The sequence below is a fragment of the Ochotona curzoniae genome, unplaced genomic scaffold (assembly GCF_017591425.1).
Source record: "Ochotona curzoniae isolate NIBS_2020 unplaced genomic scaffold, NIBS_Ocur_1.0 scaffold_2453, whole genome shotgun sequence".
Taxonomy (NCBI): Eukaryota; Metazoa; Chordata; class Mammalia; order Lagomorpha; family Ochotonidae; genus Ochotona; species Ochotona curzoniae.
In genome coordinates, this window is record NW_024467094.1 from 30,805,769 (window position 1) to 30,820,280 (window position 14,512).

At 52.2% G+C, this 14,512-nt stretch overlaps 1 protein-coding gene across 1 annotated transcript; it reads left to right on the top strand.

The window, feature by feature from the left end:
* Positions 1–4,976: 4,976 nt before the first annotated feature.
* LRRC3C (leucine rich repeat containing 3C) lies at positions 4,977–6,314 on the top strand. The gene has a single exon (XM_041001005.1). It carries the CDS (start codon positions 5,007–5,009, stop codon positions 5,775–5,777), a length of 771 nt encoding a protein of 256 aa, XP_040856939.1. The 5' UTR covers positions 4,977–5,006; the 3' UTR covers positions 5,778–6,314.
* Positions 6,315–14,512: the final 8,198 nt, after the last annotated feature.

Consider the following 14,512-nt stretch of genomic DNA (forward strand, 5'->3'; position numbering starts at 1 on the left):
TGTCTTTCTTAACTAATGAGCCTAGAGGTGGGTGCTTACTGGTCCTGCTTGAATAGATCAGTGATGGCCAGGCCAACATCTCTGATAATTTTTAAAGCTTTTATCTACTCGATTTGAGAGGCAGAGAGACAGACAGAGTTCCTACCCACTGGTTCATTCCCCAAAAGTCAGTGAGCCAGGAACTTAATCCAACACAGATGACAGGGACCCAACTACTTGAGTCACCACCTGCGACCTCCCAAGATTCACACCAGCAGGAAGCTGGACTCAAACCCAGGCACCCCAACATGTAGGCAGGCATTTGGCGTGGCATCCTAACTGCCTGGCCCTCAGTGATATGTCCTTGGTCTTTTTTTTTTTTTTCTGCTTTGCTGTCTCACCATCACAAACAAGCCAGAGTCCATCATGTTCAAAATAGGAAGAAAGTCATAGGGGAAAGTGCAGGACCCAGCTACATCCTCTGTCACAACAAAAGTCACACTATCCCAGAAATCACATCAACAGACTTCTATCAGCTACTGCTATCACACCAGGGCCACCCGACCCTGCAAAGCAGGCTGGACCAGTGGGCAGCAGGATATCTTATGGGTTGAAGGATGAATCTGGCTCGTCCTTGGGGCTGAAAACATTGGTATTCCCAAACTGGTGTGTGTTCTCAAGCAGGTAGCTAGCACATTTTTGCTGTGTAGTGTGTGCTCTTTGTGTGCCTCACAGCTCTTTGTACACACCCCAGCTAGGGTAGACATCACATTAATGCATGTGGAGCATGTGGAGATATGACTGCATCTCTCTCATGACTGACAGTTCTCATCTCCAGTTTGCATGTGAGAAATACCCAGGGAGCTCTGGAAAGACGTCACTGCTTCCAGCTCATCCTCAGCGATTTTTATTTAATTGTTCCAAATGAAGTCCTGACATAACTCATTTCTCAAAGCTCCCCAAGTAATCTAAGGTGCAGGCTGCTTCCATCCAGCACTGCTTTAGAGCACCTGGGGGCGGGGCTTGTGGTGCGGTGGGTTAGATCCTCCTGTCCAGGCTGATGCCTTGGGATGCTTACAATCTATAGCAGCTTCAAGGAGCTGGTTCAAGCCCTGGATCCTTCACTATCGACTCAGCTTCCTGCTAATGTTCCTGGGAGGCAGCAGATGATGGCTCAATTATGTGAGATCTCCCACTCCCCCTGCAGACACTCCCCCGACACAGGGAGACCCAGATGGAGTTCCTGGTTCCTGGGTGTAGCGCAGACAAGCCTGAGATGTTGTGGGCATTTGAGTGAACCAGCAAATAGATCTGTTTCTCCCTGAAACTCTGTGAGTCTGCCTTTAAAAGATAAATAGATTAGATAAATAAGTAAAGCCTTTAAAATTTTTTACACCAAAATTTCTTTTTTTTAAGATTTATTTATTTTTATTGGAAAGTCGTATATATAAAGAGGAAGAGAGACAGAAAGGAAGATCTTCCGTTTGACGATTCACTACCAAAGTGGCCACAATGGCCGGAGCAGAGCTGATCCGAAGCCAAGAGCCAGGAGCCTCTTCCGGGTCTCCCACATGGAAGCAGGGTCCCAAGGCTTCGGGCTGTAGGTGTAAGGTGAGGACTTTAGCCACTAGGCCACCACCTCGCCCAGCCCAGATCAGATTTTAAAAAAAAAAAGAAAGAAAGAAAGAAAGAAAAGGAAAAACAGAAAGATCTTCCATCCACTGGTTCATTCCCTAGTAGCCTCAACAGCCAGAGCTGAGCTGATACAAGGCAGGAGTTTCTTCTGGGTCTCCCACGTGGGTGCCAGGTTCCAAGGCTTTAGACCATCCTCAATTGTTTTCCCAGGCCACAAGCATGGAGCTGGATGGGAAATGGAGCAGCTGGGACACAAACTGATGCCCATATGGGATCCTGGTACTTGCAAGGTAAGGATTTAGCTATTGAGCCATTGCACCTGTCCCCTCCCCCTTCTTTTTTTTTTTTTTTTTAGAGGAAACAGAGAGGAAAGGGGCTCCTCTCTGGCTGATTCTCTTCCCAAATGCCCACAACAGCCAGGGTTGGACTGGGATAGAGCCAGGTGCCAGTAATAGTCCAGGCCTCCACATAGGGAACAGGAACATGAGCAATCACCACTGCCTCACAGAGACCATGTTAGCAGAAAGCTGGACTCAAGTACTAGCACCAACAAGTGAACCCAGGCACTTTGGTATGGGACATGGGCATCTTGACCCATATCTTAACCATTAGGCTAAATGGCCACCCTATAAACTTATCTTCTAAATCCATTTTCCTACAAAGTTTTAGAAGTACCCTGTAGGGCTGGCAGGAATCATGAATGAATGAGTGAATGAATGAATGACGGCAGAGGAAGAATTTCGTCCTCAACCTTTGTCGGTCCACAGGGGAGGGGTATGCTGTCCTAACTGTGACTCTCCTCTTCTTGACATCCTGCTTCTTTACTGAGTGATGTATTTAGCTGCCCTTGATGAACCACATCTGCATCTCCTCCAAGCCCCCACCACCTGCTTCTCCTACAGCTGCCGAGCCAAATAGTTCAGTCCTACTCTGCTAGCAGCTGCCCTGGTCTGAGAAAGAGATAAACTGGCTGTTAACAACCAGGCCCAGCCCATGGGGCTCAGCTAAACTGTCTGACCAAAATGAGAGAACAGCAGGATGAGGGGACTCCCCAAGCTTTCTACCCCATAATCCACCATTGCCCCAAAATGGACACCCAACCATTCAGTAGCAGAGTGCCTGGCCTCACTAGCAACACGCAGAGAAAATTTTTGCTTCTCCTGCCCACATGTAGAAAACGAATCTTACCCGATTCTCTGGACCAATGTGAGTCTGAGAAATACCCCCGCTGACATCAGAGCGATGAGTCAGGGTGACTACTGACTGATATCATCTGATATCCCAGAGCTGATATCATCTGGTCCCCGACACCATGTGTTTCTGAAACTACCTGTTCAAAGGTAAGCCACAGGCTGGCCTTCGAGAACGAGCAGCCTGTGCACTTGTGCAAGGCCCCAGCTCTGTGGTCACAAGTGCCCTACGCTTGATTTTACTCTCTGCTACCACTGCCATGGAATCCTTAACAGTTCTTGCACAAAGCGCCCCACATTTTATCTTTCACTGGACTTGGCAATTATGTGTCCAGTCCTGCTCACCTACAACCTCTTACAAAATCCAGCCAGGTGTTTCTCCTCAGAAAGCTCTGCACACCATCTGACCTCATCTTCCTTCAGGCAAATCTCTCCTCCTCAGGCTCTGTGATACCCCATGCCGCTATTCCCCTCCACCCATCTCACCTAGCAGGAGTGACCCAAGGGGTCCCTACTCCACTGTGAACATCACCAGGCATTACAGGCTTACACAGGACATGGCAAGGGTACTATAGGGGAAAGAGAGGTGCTGACGGGAATGGAAAGGGGTTGGAGGAATCAGGAAATGTGGCCACTGACCTGCCGTGTAGTTGTGCTCACACTCCATACTCTTGGTCTCAGTTTACCTGCCTGTATCCTAAGAGGACCAAATTAGATGGTCCATTCCTTAGAGATCTATCGATCAGTTGAGGTTCTAAATTCAAGAATAAATGGGAGATTGTTATGAGTGGAATGGAACCACAGAAGACAAGGCTACAGGGTGGCAAGGTGTGGATCTGAGGGCCAAGGGAATTAAGGGAACCAGTCTCCAGAGCAACAGAGGCAGAGTATCCAAAGGCCTTCCAATTCCCAGTTACTATCCACTAATCACATGGAATACAAACTAAATTGAACCATAGCGCCCCCTGGCGGCAAGAGCTTTGGGCACTGTGAGGAGCCAGGAGACAACATTTCTAAGAAAAAGTCTGGGGAAAGAGGGTGCAATAGGAAAGGTGGCAGGGCAGAGGCCAGTAGGAGGAAAGATGGTGCTGAGGGGATACAGATTGCTGGAGGCAACGGATGGTGAGTTAGGGCCCATCCTGTTGTGCTCACCAGGGCTGCCAAGCAAGGATCCTACTATCCAGCCAGGTTTTGGACAAGAGAAGTTTGGGAAGATAGTCTCAGCCTCTGCTGGGTGAGGGATGATGCAAGATGGCAACATGCAATCTTGGGAGTGGAGGCCACAGGTATGGAATAGAATTGGGGTCTCCCAGCAGTTTATCAGGGTCCAGGATCTGCCCTCTCTTGGCATCACCTGGCCAGGCCATGGCTCAGGTATCCGACACCTGGGGCCCAGAGTCATATGCCAGGAAACCCAACACTGCCGGGGCCCCAGCCCCCAGCACCCAGCACCCAGCAACTTCACGCAAACAGGACATCTGGAGGAAGAAGGGGGTCTCCAGAGCCGGGCAAGCACTCCTGGGGAGAGGGCAACAACTCTGAAGGCTCTGCCAGCAACAGGGGTGAGAAGCTGGGAAGAGGGAGAGGATGGGAGGGCATGCAGGGCAGAGAGGACAGAGCTGGAGCAGGCAGGAAGGGTGGATGCTCCTGGGAAAGCGCTGTGGAGCCAGAGGTACATTGTACCCAGGTGTCTTGTCTAGCTGGACACTTCAAAGTCCTAGCACTGCTCTTCTTTGTCTCCCTTCTTACTAGTGCCAATCAGACCCTCAGCTGCCCACCTGGCCCAGTTGGCAGCCACCTAGATAGGAAGTAGGAGGGAAAAGACTTCATTCTATTGAGGGAAATCAATTCATGGGCAAAGACAGAAGTTTAGAGACCCCAAGATCTGGAATGACCAACAGGGTATTGGGCTAAAAACTCTTGGTTAACCATCCAGAATCAAGAGGCCCTAGCAGAGGCTCAAGCCTGGGAGACCTTTTTACTCAAGGCTCCTACTGAGGAGTCCTAGATCAAGAGACCCACAGAAGAGAACAAGAAAGTCTCTCCAGCTGAGAGAGTCCCCAAGGCAAGGTGGCAGCCCAAGACCACAGAGGGCCCCAAGAAGAGCAGCACTGGCAGTGGGGACAGGGTTGCTGACTGACTCTTCCCTTTCCTGGTCTTTTCTCCCCCAGGTCCTGCTCCACTCCAGGACTATGCCAACCTATGGCCTTGCTCCCATCAACCAGCTGCCTCCTGACCCTCCTGCTGCTGACAGGCACAGGGGGTACTGTGCCCAGCCCCCAGGCACCTCCTCAGGGCTGCTATGTGGCAGAGGAAGCTGGTGAGCGGACGTTCCGCTGCAGCCAGGCAGGCTTGAGTTCCATGCCCTCTGGCATCCCCAACGACACCCGCAAGCTCTACCTGGATGCCAACAAGCTGGCATTGGTGCCAGCTGGCGCCTTCCAGCACCTGCCTGTCCTGGAGGAGCTAGATCTGTCCCACAACGTCCTTGAATACCTCTCAGGGGCTGCTTTCCAGGGCCTGGAGGGTACCCTGCACCTCCTTGATCTCTCTGCCAATCAGCTGGCCTCAGTGCCTGTGGAGGCCTTCGTGGGGCTACAGATTCAAGTGAACCTCTCTGCCAACCCATGGCACTGCGACTGTGCCCTCCAGGAAGTGCTCAGGCAAGTGAGGCTGGCACCAGGCACTGGGACAGGCATTGTGTGTGGCCCTGGAGCCCGACCAGACCTGGTCGGACAGGAGTTCCTGCTACTGGCAGGGGAGGAAGAACTGTGTGGGATCGGACGTGGTGGGGCCCAGCGGAGCACCGATATGGCCCTGCTGGTAACCATGGGGGGCTGGCTGATGCTAGTGGTGGCTTATCTGGTCCACTATATGTGGCAGAACCGGGATGAGACCCGACACCCGCCCAAGAGGGCCCCGGTGGTAGCCGTGCGCTCAGAGGAATCCTCTACCTTCAGCACAGTGGTGTAATGATGAGAGAACCCTACCCTGTAGCCCCATTTCCTCCTCTGCAACGCCACCCAGCCCCTCATCCCACCCCACCCTGTAGACTCCATATCTCCTAAATATCTGGTCTCTCTCTCTCTCTGTTTCTCCCAACACTATCTCAGATGCCTGATTTTGAAGAGAGTCTACCCTTTGGCTGGATTTGTTAGACTCAGAATCCTTGGTAGTGGGAAAGGAAAGGACAGAGATAGCAGGTGGCCTGCATACTAACAGCGATGGGAGCGGCAATGGCAGCAGCAATGGGGGCACTGAAGAGGTGGCCAGGCCCTGGCGGTGGTTGAGCTTGAAGCTTTCTTTGCAGAGATGTTTGAACTAATGAGAGGGAGGGATCTTAGATGAAAGGCTGTGTACAAAACCACTTCCCTCCCGACTTCTTATCCCTCCATGCTCTTCTCACACATGCTCCTGCTAAGATGCCACCTGCTATGACGGGATGTACCACGCCTGAAGCTGTTTGGACCTCCCACTTCTAAAACTGTGAACTAAATAAACCTTTTATTCATAAGTCAACAGTCTCTGATATTTTGTTATAGGAATGGCAGATATTCTAACACCCTCCATTCTCATCTCTGTCGGGGACCAGGAATCACAGGGACCAGGTCCTGAGATGCCACTGGGCTAAGGCCCCAGGGCAGCACCCGGGTGCAGGAGGGTGTGTGCAAACACAAGTTCATCTAGGGCAGCCATGTATGGTGACAGAGCGCGGCCCTCTCCCTCCACAGGGTCCTCCGCGCCCACTGAAAACTGCAAGGAGACGAGCATCCCGCACAGCCCACTCGTAATCCTACCATGAACCACCTTTCCAAGTGGGGTTGCAGGAAAGGAGCAGGACTCGAGTCCCAGACCTGTGCCTTGGAGTCGGGGGAGCCGCAAAGCGAGGCGGGTGCAAAGGGGTGCGGTCCCCGGCACCACCGTCCTGTACCCCGGCCTGAAACGGGGCGCTGCAGGGTGAGGTAGGGGACGAGCGGCTGAGGAACCGGAGAACCGCCCGCGAGAGCGCGCACTGTGGGGCGGGGCTACGGATGACATCAGAGCACGCAGTGCGCAGGCCTCGAGGCGAGGGGCGGGCTGGAGCGGCAGGGGCGGGACTAGAGCAGAGTGGGCGGGGTTGCGGACGGCAAGGCTCGGGGCGGGGCTGAGTGGTAGTGAAGAACTATGGGGCGGGAGGCGGGGCCCAAGACGGCTGTGGGCGGAGCTGCGTCCAGGAGGCGGAGCCACGGAGGAGGAGCGCCAGAGTTGGGGTGGAAGGGAGTTGATCTAGGAGGCTTCGTCTAAAAAGCTGTTAAAGAGTATTTTATTCATTTGAAAGATAGAGAGGCAAGAGAGAGGGACATCCTCCCTCCACTGGTTCACTCCCCAGATGGCTACAACAGCCCTGGGCTGGGCCAGACAGAAGCCAGGAGGTCCAGCAGGGTCTCCCACAGGGGCGCAGGGGCCCAAGTTCTTGGGCGTCCCACATTGCTCTCCCAGGCGCATCAGCAGGGAGCGGGATCTGAAGCAGAGCAGCCTCAACTCCCAACAGGTGCACATACGGGATACTAGTCATCTCATGCAGTGGCTTAACATGCTGAATGTCCGCCGGGCCATTAAAAAATACATGTCTTTTTTAACCTGAAAGGCAAAGAGATGGAGAGTCCCCACTAGCCGTTCATGCTCCATTTGCCTGCAGGAAGATGGAGTCAGGAATGGAACAGAGACTCAAAGCCAAGCGTCCCAGTGTTGGGTGAAGGTGTCCCAAGCAAACCACGATATGCACCAAATCGCCTGCCCCTATTTAAGGTGCTTTCAACTGAGAGAGAGCTGGGCGAAAGTGGGTATTCTGGGCCAGGAGACCAGGCTCCAACCCCAACCCCCACACGCACGTACTTCCCACCTCTGCAGGGTGGATGGGCCTGATCGTAGCAAGCCAGTTTAGGGTAAGGAGGCAGAGATGTGAGCAGTCACGGCCAGCAGCATCCTCTGCTTGCTGGCGCTGGGCGAGAGGTGAGTTGAGTGCAGTGTGTGGTGTGCCAGGCCTCCCAGTTAGGCCCGATGATACCAAGAGGACCAGCCACACAGTTCATGGATGCCAATGCAGAGCAAAAATGCAAAGCTCCTTGTTCAAAAATGTTTGGCAGCTACTCATTTTTATTGGAAAAGCAGATTCACAGAGAGGAGAGACAGAAAGACCTTCTGTCCATTGGTTCACTTCCCAAATAGCCACAACGGCCAGAGCTGAGCCAATCCAAAGCCGGGAGCCAGGAGTTTCTTCCGGGTCTCCCATGTGGGTGCAGGGTCCCAAGGCTTTGGGCCGTCCTTGACTGCTTTCTCAGGCCACAGGCAGGGAGCTGGATGGGAAGTGGAACAGCCAGTATACAAACAGGTGCTCAGATGGGATCCCAGAGGATGAAAGGCAAGAATTTAGCCACTAGGCTACTGCACTGGGCCCTTGGAAATGGTTTTATTACAGGGAAGACATATTTGTACTGCCATAAGTAATTGCCTCTGTAGTGTGGGAGATGGAGGGACTGTGAATGTGATGTTGTTGAAGCAGAAAAGGGTGTGGAGGGGAGGCAGCCAGTGTTCAGGCCCTGGTGGAGCCCCAGTATAGCGACTGCAGCTGTGCGTAGGGATCTTCCACACAGTGACCAGCACTTACCCGCACGGGGAGGAGAGTAGGGAGAGCAGTGAGGGATCCCGGAGGACTCCCACAGGCCAGGCCCTACTGCACTGCTGACCACGAGGGGACAGAGAGCAAGGGAGACCTGTGGGGCGGCATCTGCATCCGGGTTGTAGAGCAGAACTGTGCAGCAGCCTCCTTTCCAGAGACAGTCCAGAGAGGACGGCAGTGGAGAGGGTCAGCAGCCCCCTCGGCCTCCAGAAAGTCCTAAGGCACAGGATGGCAGAGACAAAAGCAGCAGCTCCACCAGCTGAGACTTCACCCCGTTCGAGGCTGAGTAAACACCGTCATCTGCTGTAGTCACCCCACAAGAAGAAATGAGTGTGACTGGATGCCAGCTTGCTCTTTGCCCGTTGACCAGATTATGGGACTGTCCACATGTTCTTTGCAGTGTGGTGCTTTGATTTATTCACCTAAAGATGTGTCTTTTGGATAATGATGTGTGTGCCTGTGTCTGTTTCTCAGTACAAAAGGTTTCTACATTATTTCCTGTCTGATCAAATAGAGGTTGTTTTGAAGAACTTCATTTTTAAATTTGTAATAAAAGTTTACAATGTGCTTTTCACAAGGTCAGCAAACTGCAGACACCTGTTAACAAAGGTCATTTGAAAGAATTCCTGGGGTCGGCAGTCTCAACAGGCTCATCCTCTACTTGCAAGCACCAGCGTATCATGGATGCCAGTTCGTGTCCCGGCTGCTCCACTTCTGATCCAGCTCTCTCCTTAGAAAAGCAACAAAACAATGGCCAAATGCTTGGGTCCCTGTCGCCCACATGGGAGACCTGCCATGGTGACACACTGTGGCATGGCACTGGCCACGCTTCAGACATTTTATCTGCCAACGATCCCCAGCAGCAGTCACAGCTGGGGCAGCAGAGCAGGGCTTGGGTATGGGTCTGGAGGAGCTGTTAAAGATAGAGAGGACGTGGGACTCCAAGCCTTTCTTAGCTTCAGAAGCTCCATGCAGGAGCCTGTCTCTCTCTCTCTCCATCTCTCTGTGTCTCTCGATATTTGTTTGTTTACATGAAAAACCCAGAAACAGAGAAGGAGATCTTCCACCAGCTGCTTTACTTTCCATATGACTACAACAGCCAGGGCTGGGCCAAGTTGAAGCTGGGAGCCAGGAACTCCCTCCTCATCTCTGCATCTGCTTCCCCACCCTGGGACCCTGTCTCGTTCCAACTTTAGTGTATGTGCTGACCAAGCAAGTACGGGACCCATTCCCTCAGCAAGGTTCTGGGAGCTTTGGGAAGGCCCAGCAGTGACAGTGAGAAGGCAGAGCCTCTTGCTGTAGCCAGGAGGGAGACAGCAGCTGTGACACCTGTTCCTGCTGTATCAGCATGGGCCTGCCACAGAGTCAGCTGCCTGAAGGGCAGTGCCTGCTCAGCCAGAGGTTGAAGAGGTCCTGGGCTCCAAAATGGACCTGGAAATCTGGTAAGTAACCTCAAAGACATTCACTGGATTAAAAAATACTATGAATTTTTTTCCTCTGCTTAGAAAGGATCATTTATCTAAGCAGAGCTCACTAAGTGGACCCCAAACTTCCAACCTCCCATACAAGGTTCGAAACACTCACGGTAATGGACAGGATTCTCCCTGCCTTTCTCCCTTATTCCATTCCATCTTCATCCCTAACCATTCCACCTCCTCTTTCTCAGAGCAGGTGCTGGTCTTGACCTGGCTATTGCAGAGTGTGGGGAATGAGCCTGCCATTACAGGCCCTCTCCGTGTCTAGCTGTGTTTCCAACTCATAATTTTTAAATATATGACTTCAAAAAATAAAAGAGAGGAGCCAGCTCTGGCCATAGCAGGTAAAACCACCACCTAAGACACTGGCATCCCATAACGGCACCGGTTCTAGTCCTGGCTGCTCTATTTCCAATCCAGCTCCCTACTAATGTGCCAGTGAAAGCAATGGAAAATGTCCAAGTTCTGGGCCCTGCGGAAACCCGAGAGAAGCCCCAGGCTTCTGGCTTCTGTCTGGGCTAGCCCCAGCAGTTGCAGCCAGCTGAACCAGCAAATGGAAGATCTGATTCTCCCCCATCTGTGTATAATAGTAAATATTTTTTAAAAAAAGAAAATAGTGCAATTCCCCATCGGTGTCTGTCTGGAATACATTATATGTCACAGAAAGACATTAAGGAGGCTTCCTGTCCTAACTCAACCCTTTCCTTTAAATCAAAGTCCCTGCCTTGGTCGCCTGGCAGCAGTGATCTCTCAGCACATACCTTGACTGACCACCAGAGGGAGGCAGAGAGCAACGCCTGCCTTGTGCCTCAGTGCCTCCAATTTCAACATTAAGCTGCTCTTCCCCGGGCTAGGGAGCCCTGATGTACTAAACTTAAATCTCCTCCAATGCAAGGTAAATTTTATTCCATCTCCTCATGATCATACACCAGTACTCCAAGGAGGAAACTGGATTCTAAAGTGACTCTGGTCCCTCCCTAAGACCACAGGTGTAGGAAGCAAAGAAATAAATAAAAACATCCTAATTGCTCCCCTTCCAGTCCTGTGGACAAGCTGATGTAACATCTGTCGTTTTCTCTGTATGTCTGAGTTTCAAATAAAATATATTTAAACATATTATATATACATATATACTATATATACCACATATATATACCATCTATATATGGACTTATGTCATATTTATTCTATATTGTTTATAAATACAATGTAAAAGTATTATATTTATGTATTATATGATGTATTTATTAGTATTATATGTTATGTTATATTAATAAAATTTATATTGTATTTTATTATATATTATTTATATATTATATTGTTATATATTATATAATATTTATATTTTATATGTAAAAGCATCCTGCATGAGAAGGACATAAAGAACAAGCCTGAATGTGGATGTTGTCATTACAAAAGCACAAGATTTCACTCTGGTTGATCCCCGGGGTGAAACCCTCAAAGTCCCCTCCTGGAAGACGGTTAGGCAGTTTGGGGCAATGGGGGATTGGGCAGGGAGACTGCAGGAGGGCTGGTGGAGTGCTCTGAGGTCACAGAGGATGAAGGAACAAGAGAAACAAAAGGAGGAAAGCCTGGGGGTCAGAGGAGAGTGAGCCGGCTGTGCAGTCTTGGGGTCTGCGAGAAGAGACATGTGGGTGACTTTGCAAACCCACTGTTCTCCATGTCTTGGGAAGATGAGCTGGACCAGAAACCCTGGCTAGAATAAATGGGAGGAGATACCAGGAACAAACTCCCAGGGATCAGTGTCGGGGCACATTAGGTTAAACCACTGCCTCAGACACCAACATCCCCAATGGGGGCTAGTTCAAGTCCTGGTTGCTCCACTTCCATTCTAGCCCCCCACTAATGTGCCTGGGAAAACAGCAGAGGATGATGGCTCAATAGCCTAGGTCCTTAGCACCCATGTGAGAGACCCGGATGAAGCTCCTGGCTGGCTCCTGGCTTCGGCTTGGCCCAGCAGTAGTTATTGCAGCCATTTGGAGGATGCACATCAGCAACTGTGTGTGTGTGTGTCTGTGATTCTGCCTTTAAAACAAACACATCTAAAACAAATAAAAGCCCCAGAAGTGTGCCCAAGGCACCAAAGCAGGGTGGACTGCTGATGGGGCGGGTCCTGGAGCTGACGAAAGGCAGAGCTGATGCAGGTGTCAACAGACTGATCATGAGATGGAGAGGAAGAACCTGGAAAAACAAGACCTCGAGATGGTAAGACCACAACGCACGCTGCCCCTTTTAACATGCATGTGCAGGTGAGGCAGGGGCCGAATGACACCACACACATCCCCGGGGCAGAGAGCTCTCTGGCTGTGCTAAGAGAGCTGTCAGAAGAGGTGTCAGAGATGTCTGGGAAGGGAGACGAGCCAAAGTGGCAGAGGGTAGGGGCCAGAGAGGCAGCTAGGCAAGGTTTTACCTTGTTCTGTTTAAAGATTTGTTTAAAGACTTAGGAAGAAGGGGAGAGACACATCTTTATCTTCTGATTAACATCCCCAAAGCCCAAAACAGGCAAGGCTAGGTCAGATGGGAGCCAGGAGCAGAGAACTCCAACTGAGTCTCGTGTGTGGGTGGCAGGGACCTAAGCACTTGGGCATCAGGCATGACGTCCCAGGTGCATTAGCAGGGAGCTGGATCAGAAGCAGAGAACAGTTCTGAGAAGGGGGACACAACTGTCTCCCTGTGCCCCACGCCACGCATCTCCGCTGTCGGTGCCTGCATGGTACATGCTGTCCCATGGGAAACAGTGTCATGGAATACCAAGCCTTCTTAGACCCTCACGTCTAGGGGCACTTGGGGCTGCCTGTGAGCTGAAACAAAGGGAGGGAGCTGCAGAGACACGCCCTGCTGTGTGAAGAGGAGGCAGGCCCAGTCTGAGTCTCTACTAGATTTTGCTGGCCAACAGAGGACTTCTCATCCCCTTATCACACCTGCACCTGCAAGGCGACAACAGGACTTCCTGATGCCCATGACACTGACAGCCTGTCTTCTCTCATCACTCACACACACGCCCTTGCACACACAGCCCACTGTGACTATGGGCCAGCCTTGAGCTGTCACCTCTTTCCCAGCCCTGGCTGCTCCCACCCACGCTGGCACCTGCCTGGCAGCTCTCCACCCACCCCCTCAGCCCTCAGGAGGCCAGTGCCCAGGGCCTGGGGCAGGGCACACGTGGAACAGGTTGATGCTGTTCTCCCGGAAATGAAGCAGGAGGAGGGAATTGGGTCTCTAAAAGCCTCCATCCCTGCCTCCAGAGGTATAAAACAGCCTGTCCTGGCAAGGGACAGTCATTCACTCAACCTAGGGACCAAGGGAGCCACGCGCCATCCCCGTACACCCAGCTGTGGACAGGACCCAGCACCACTCCCTGGTAAGAGGAGGCAGATCCTGTTTAGGGGAGGGTAGGAAAATGGGTGGGACCAGAAGGGCATGGGCCTTCCCGGAATCCCACAGGGGGAGATAGGCCTTGGGGAGAACAAGGAGGGGTATCCCTGTGAGCCCCTCTCGGGTGAGACCGTCACAGTACCAGCTGGTCTAGGATGCTATACGGCCATCCTGGCCCTCCCAGCAATGAGCGACGAGAAGGCACCTTGGATCTGGTAGGATGACTCTTCACATTTATGCCCATGCCTCCCACTCCCCTAACTTCCAGGAGGCACCTGCAGGAAAGGTGGGGCGCTCCTAGGGTAGCTGGGCTGCCCTTTCCCACCCACAGGGATAATTTGGGTGTGCCGGCTGGCCACCCAACTGGAGCGCCTGGACTTGAAGTTCAAAGGCAATGAGCTAAGGTAGTAAACCTTTGGCTGTCGCAGCCATCACATCTCTGGGGGCCCTCTCACCCCAGGGCTGTAATCTTCCATGTGTTCATTCTTTCCACACACACATACACCGAGCTCCAGCACGTTGCGTGGTGCTGATGCTGTGGATGTGACAGATCCAATCAAGTGGGTAAGAGGCATAGGAACGGATCAAACGAGGTGGCAGGTGTTTCAGAAGGAGATGGCCAATGTGTCTTGGGAACTCTGGTGGAGCCAGCAGCTGCCTAAGGGGAATGTGGGCAAGGGTCATGGGGAAATGACCCTGCCTGGGTCCCAGAGGGTGACTGGCACCTCTTCAGATAGGAGGAGGGATGTGGTGAGCAGGGGGAACAAACACAAGAGTGTCAAAGCCCTTGGCTACGTGGGGCGGGTGCTCCCTGGAGGGAAGTGGTCTGCCCGTGCCCCAGAGCCAGGAGGTGGGCATAGGAAGGGCCAGGGTACTGCGGCAGAGTGCACTTCATTGTACCCAATGAAGGGACAACAGGAGCAGGTGCACAGCTCTCCCCACCCTAGGAGCGGCCACTTCCCTTCCCTGAGGTTGTTTTCTGATGTGAGAGGAAGCTGATAAAATGCTCCTGTTAACAGTCTGCCAGGAGAAGGAGCGTGCAGAGAGAAAGATCTTTGTCCCCTAGACACAAAAGAAAGGGTCGGACTGGCTTGCCTAGTCAGTGTGGGGGTTCTGGAGCTCTGGCTCACTCAGCATGCCAAGGAGACACCTCGGATGGGGCTCCGCCACGGCCTGGC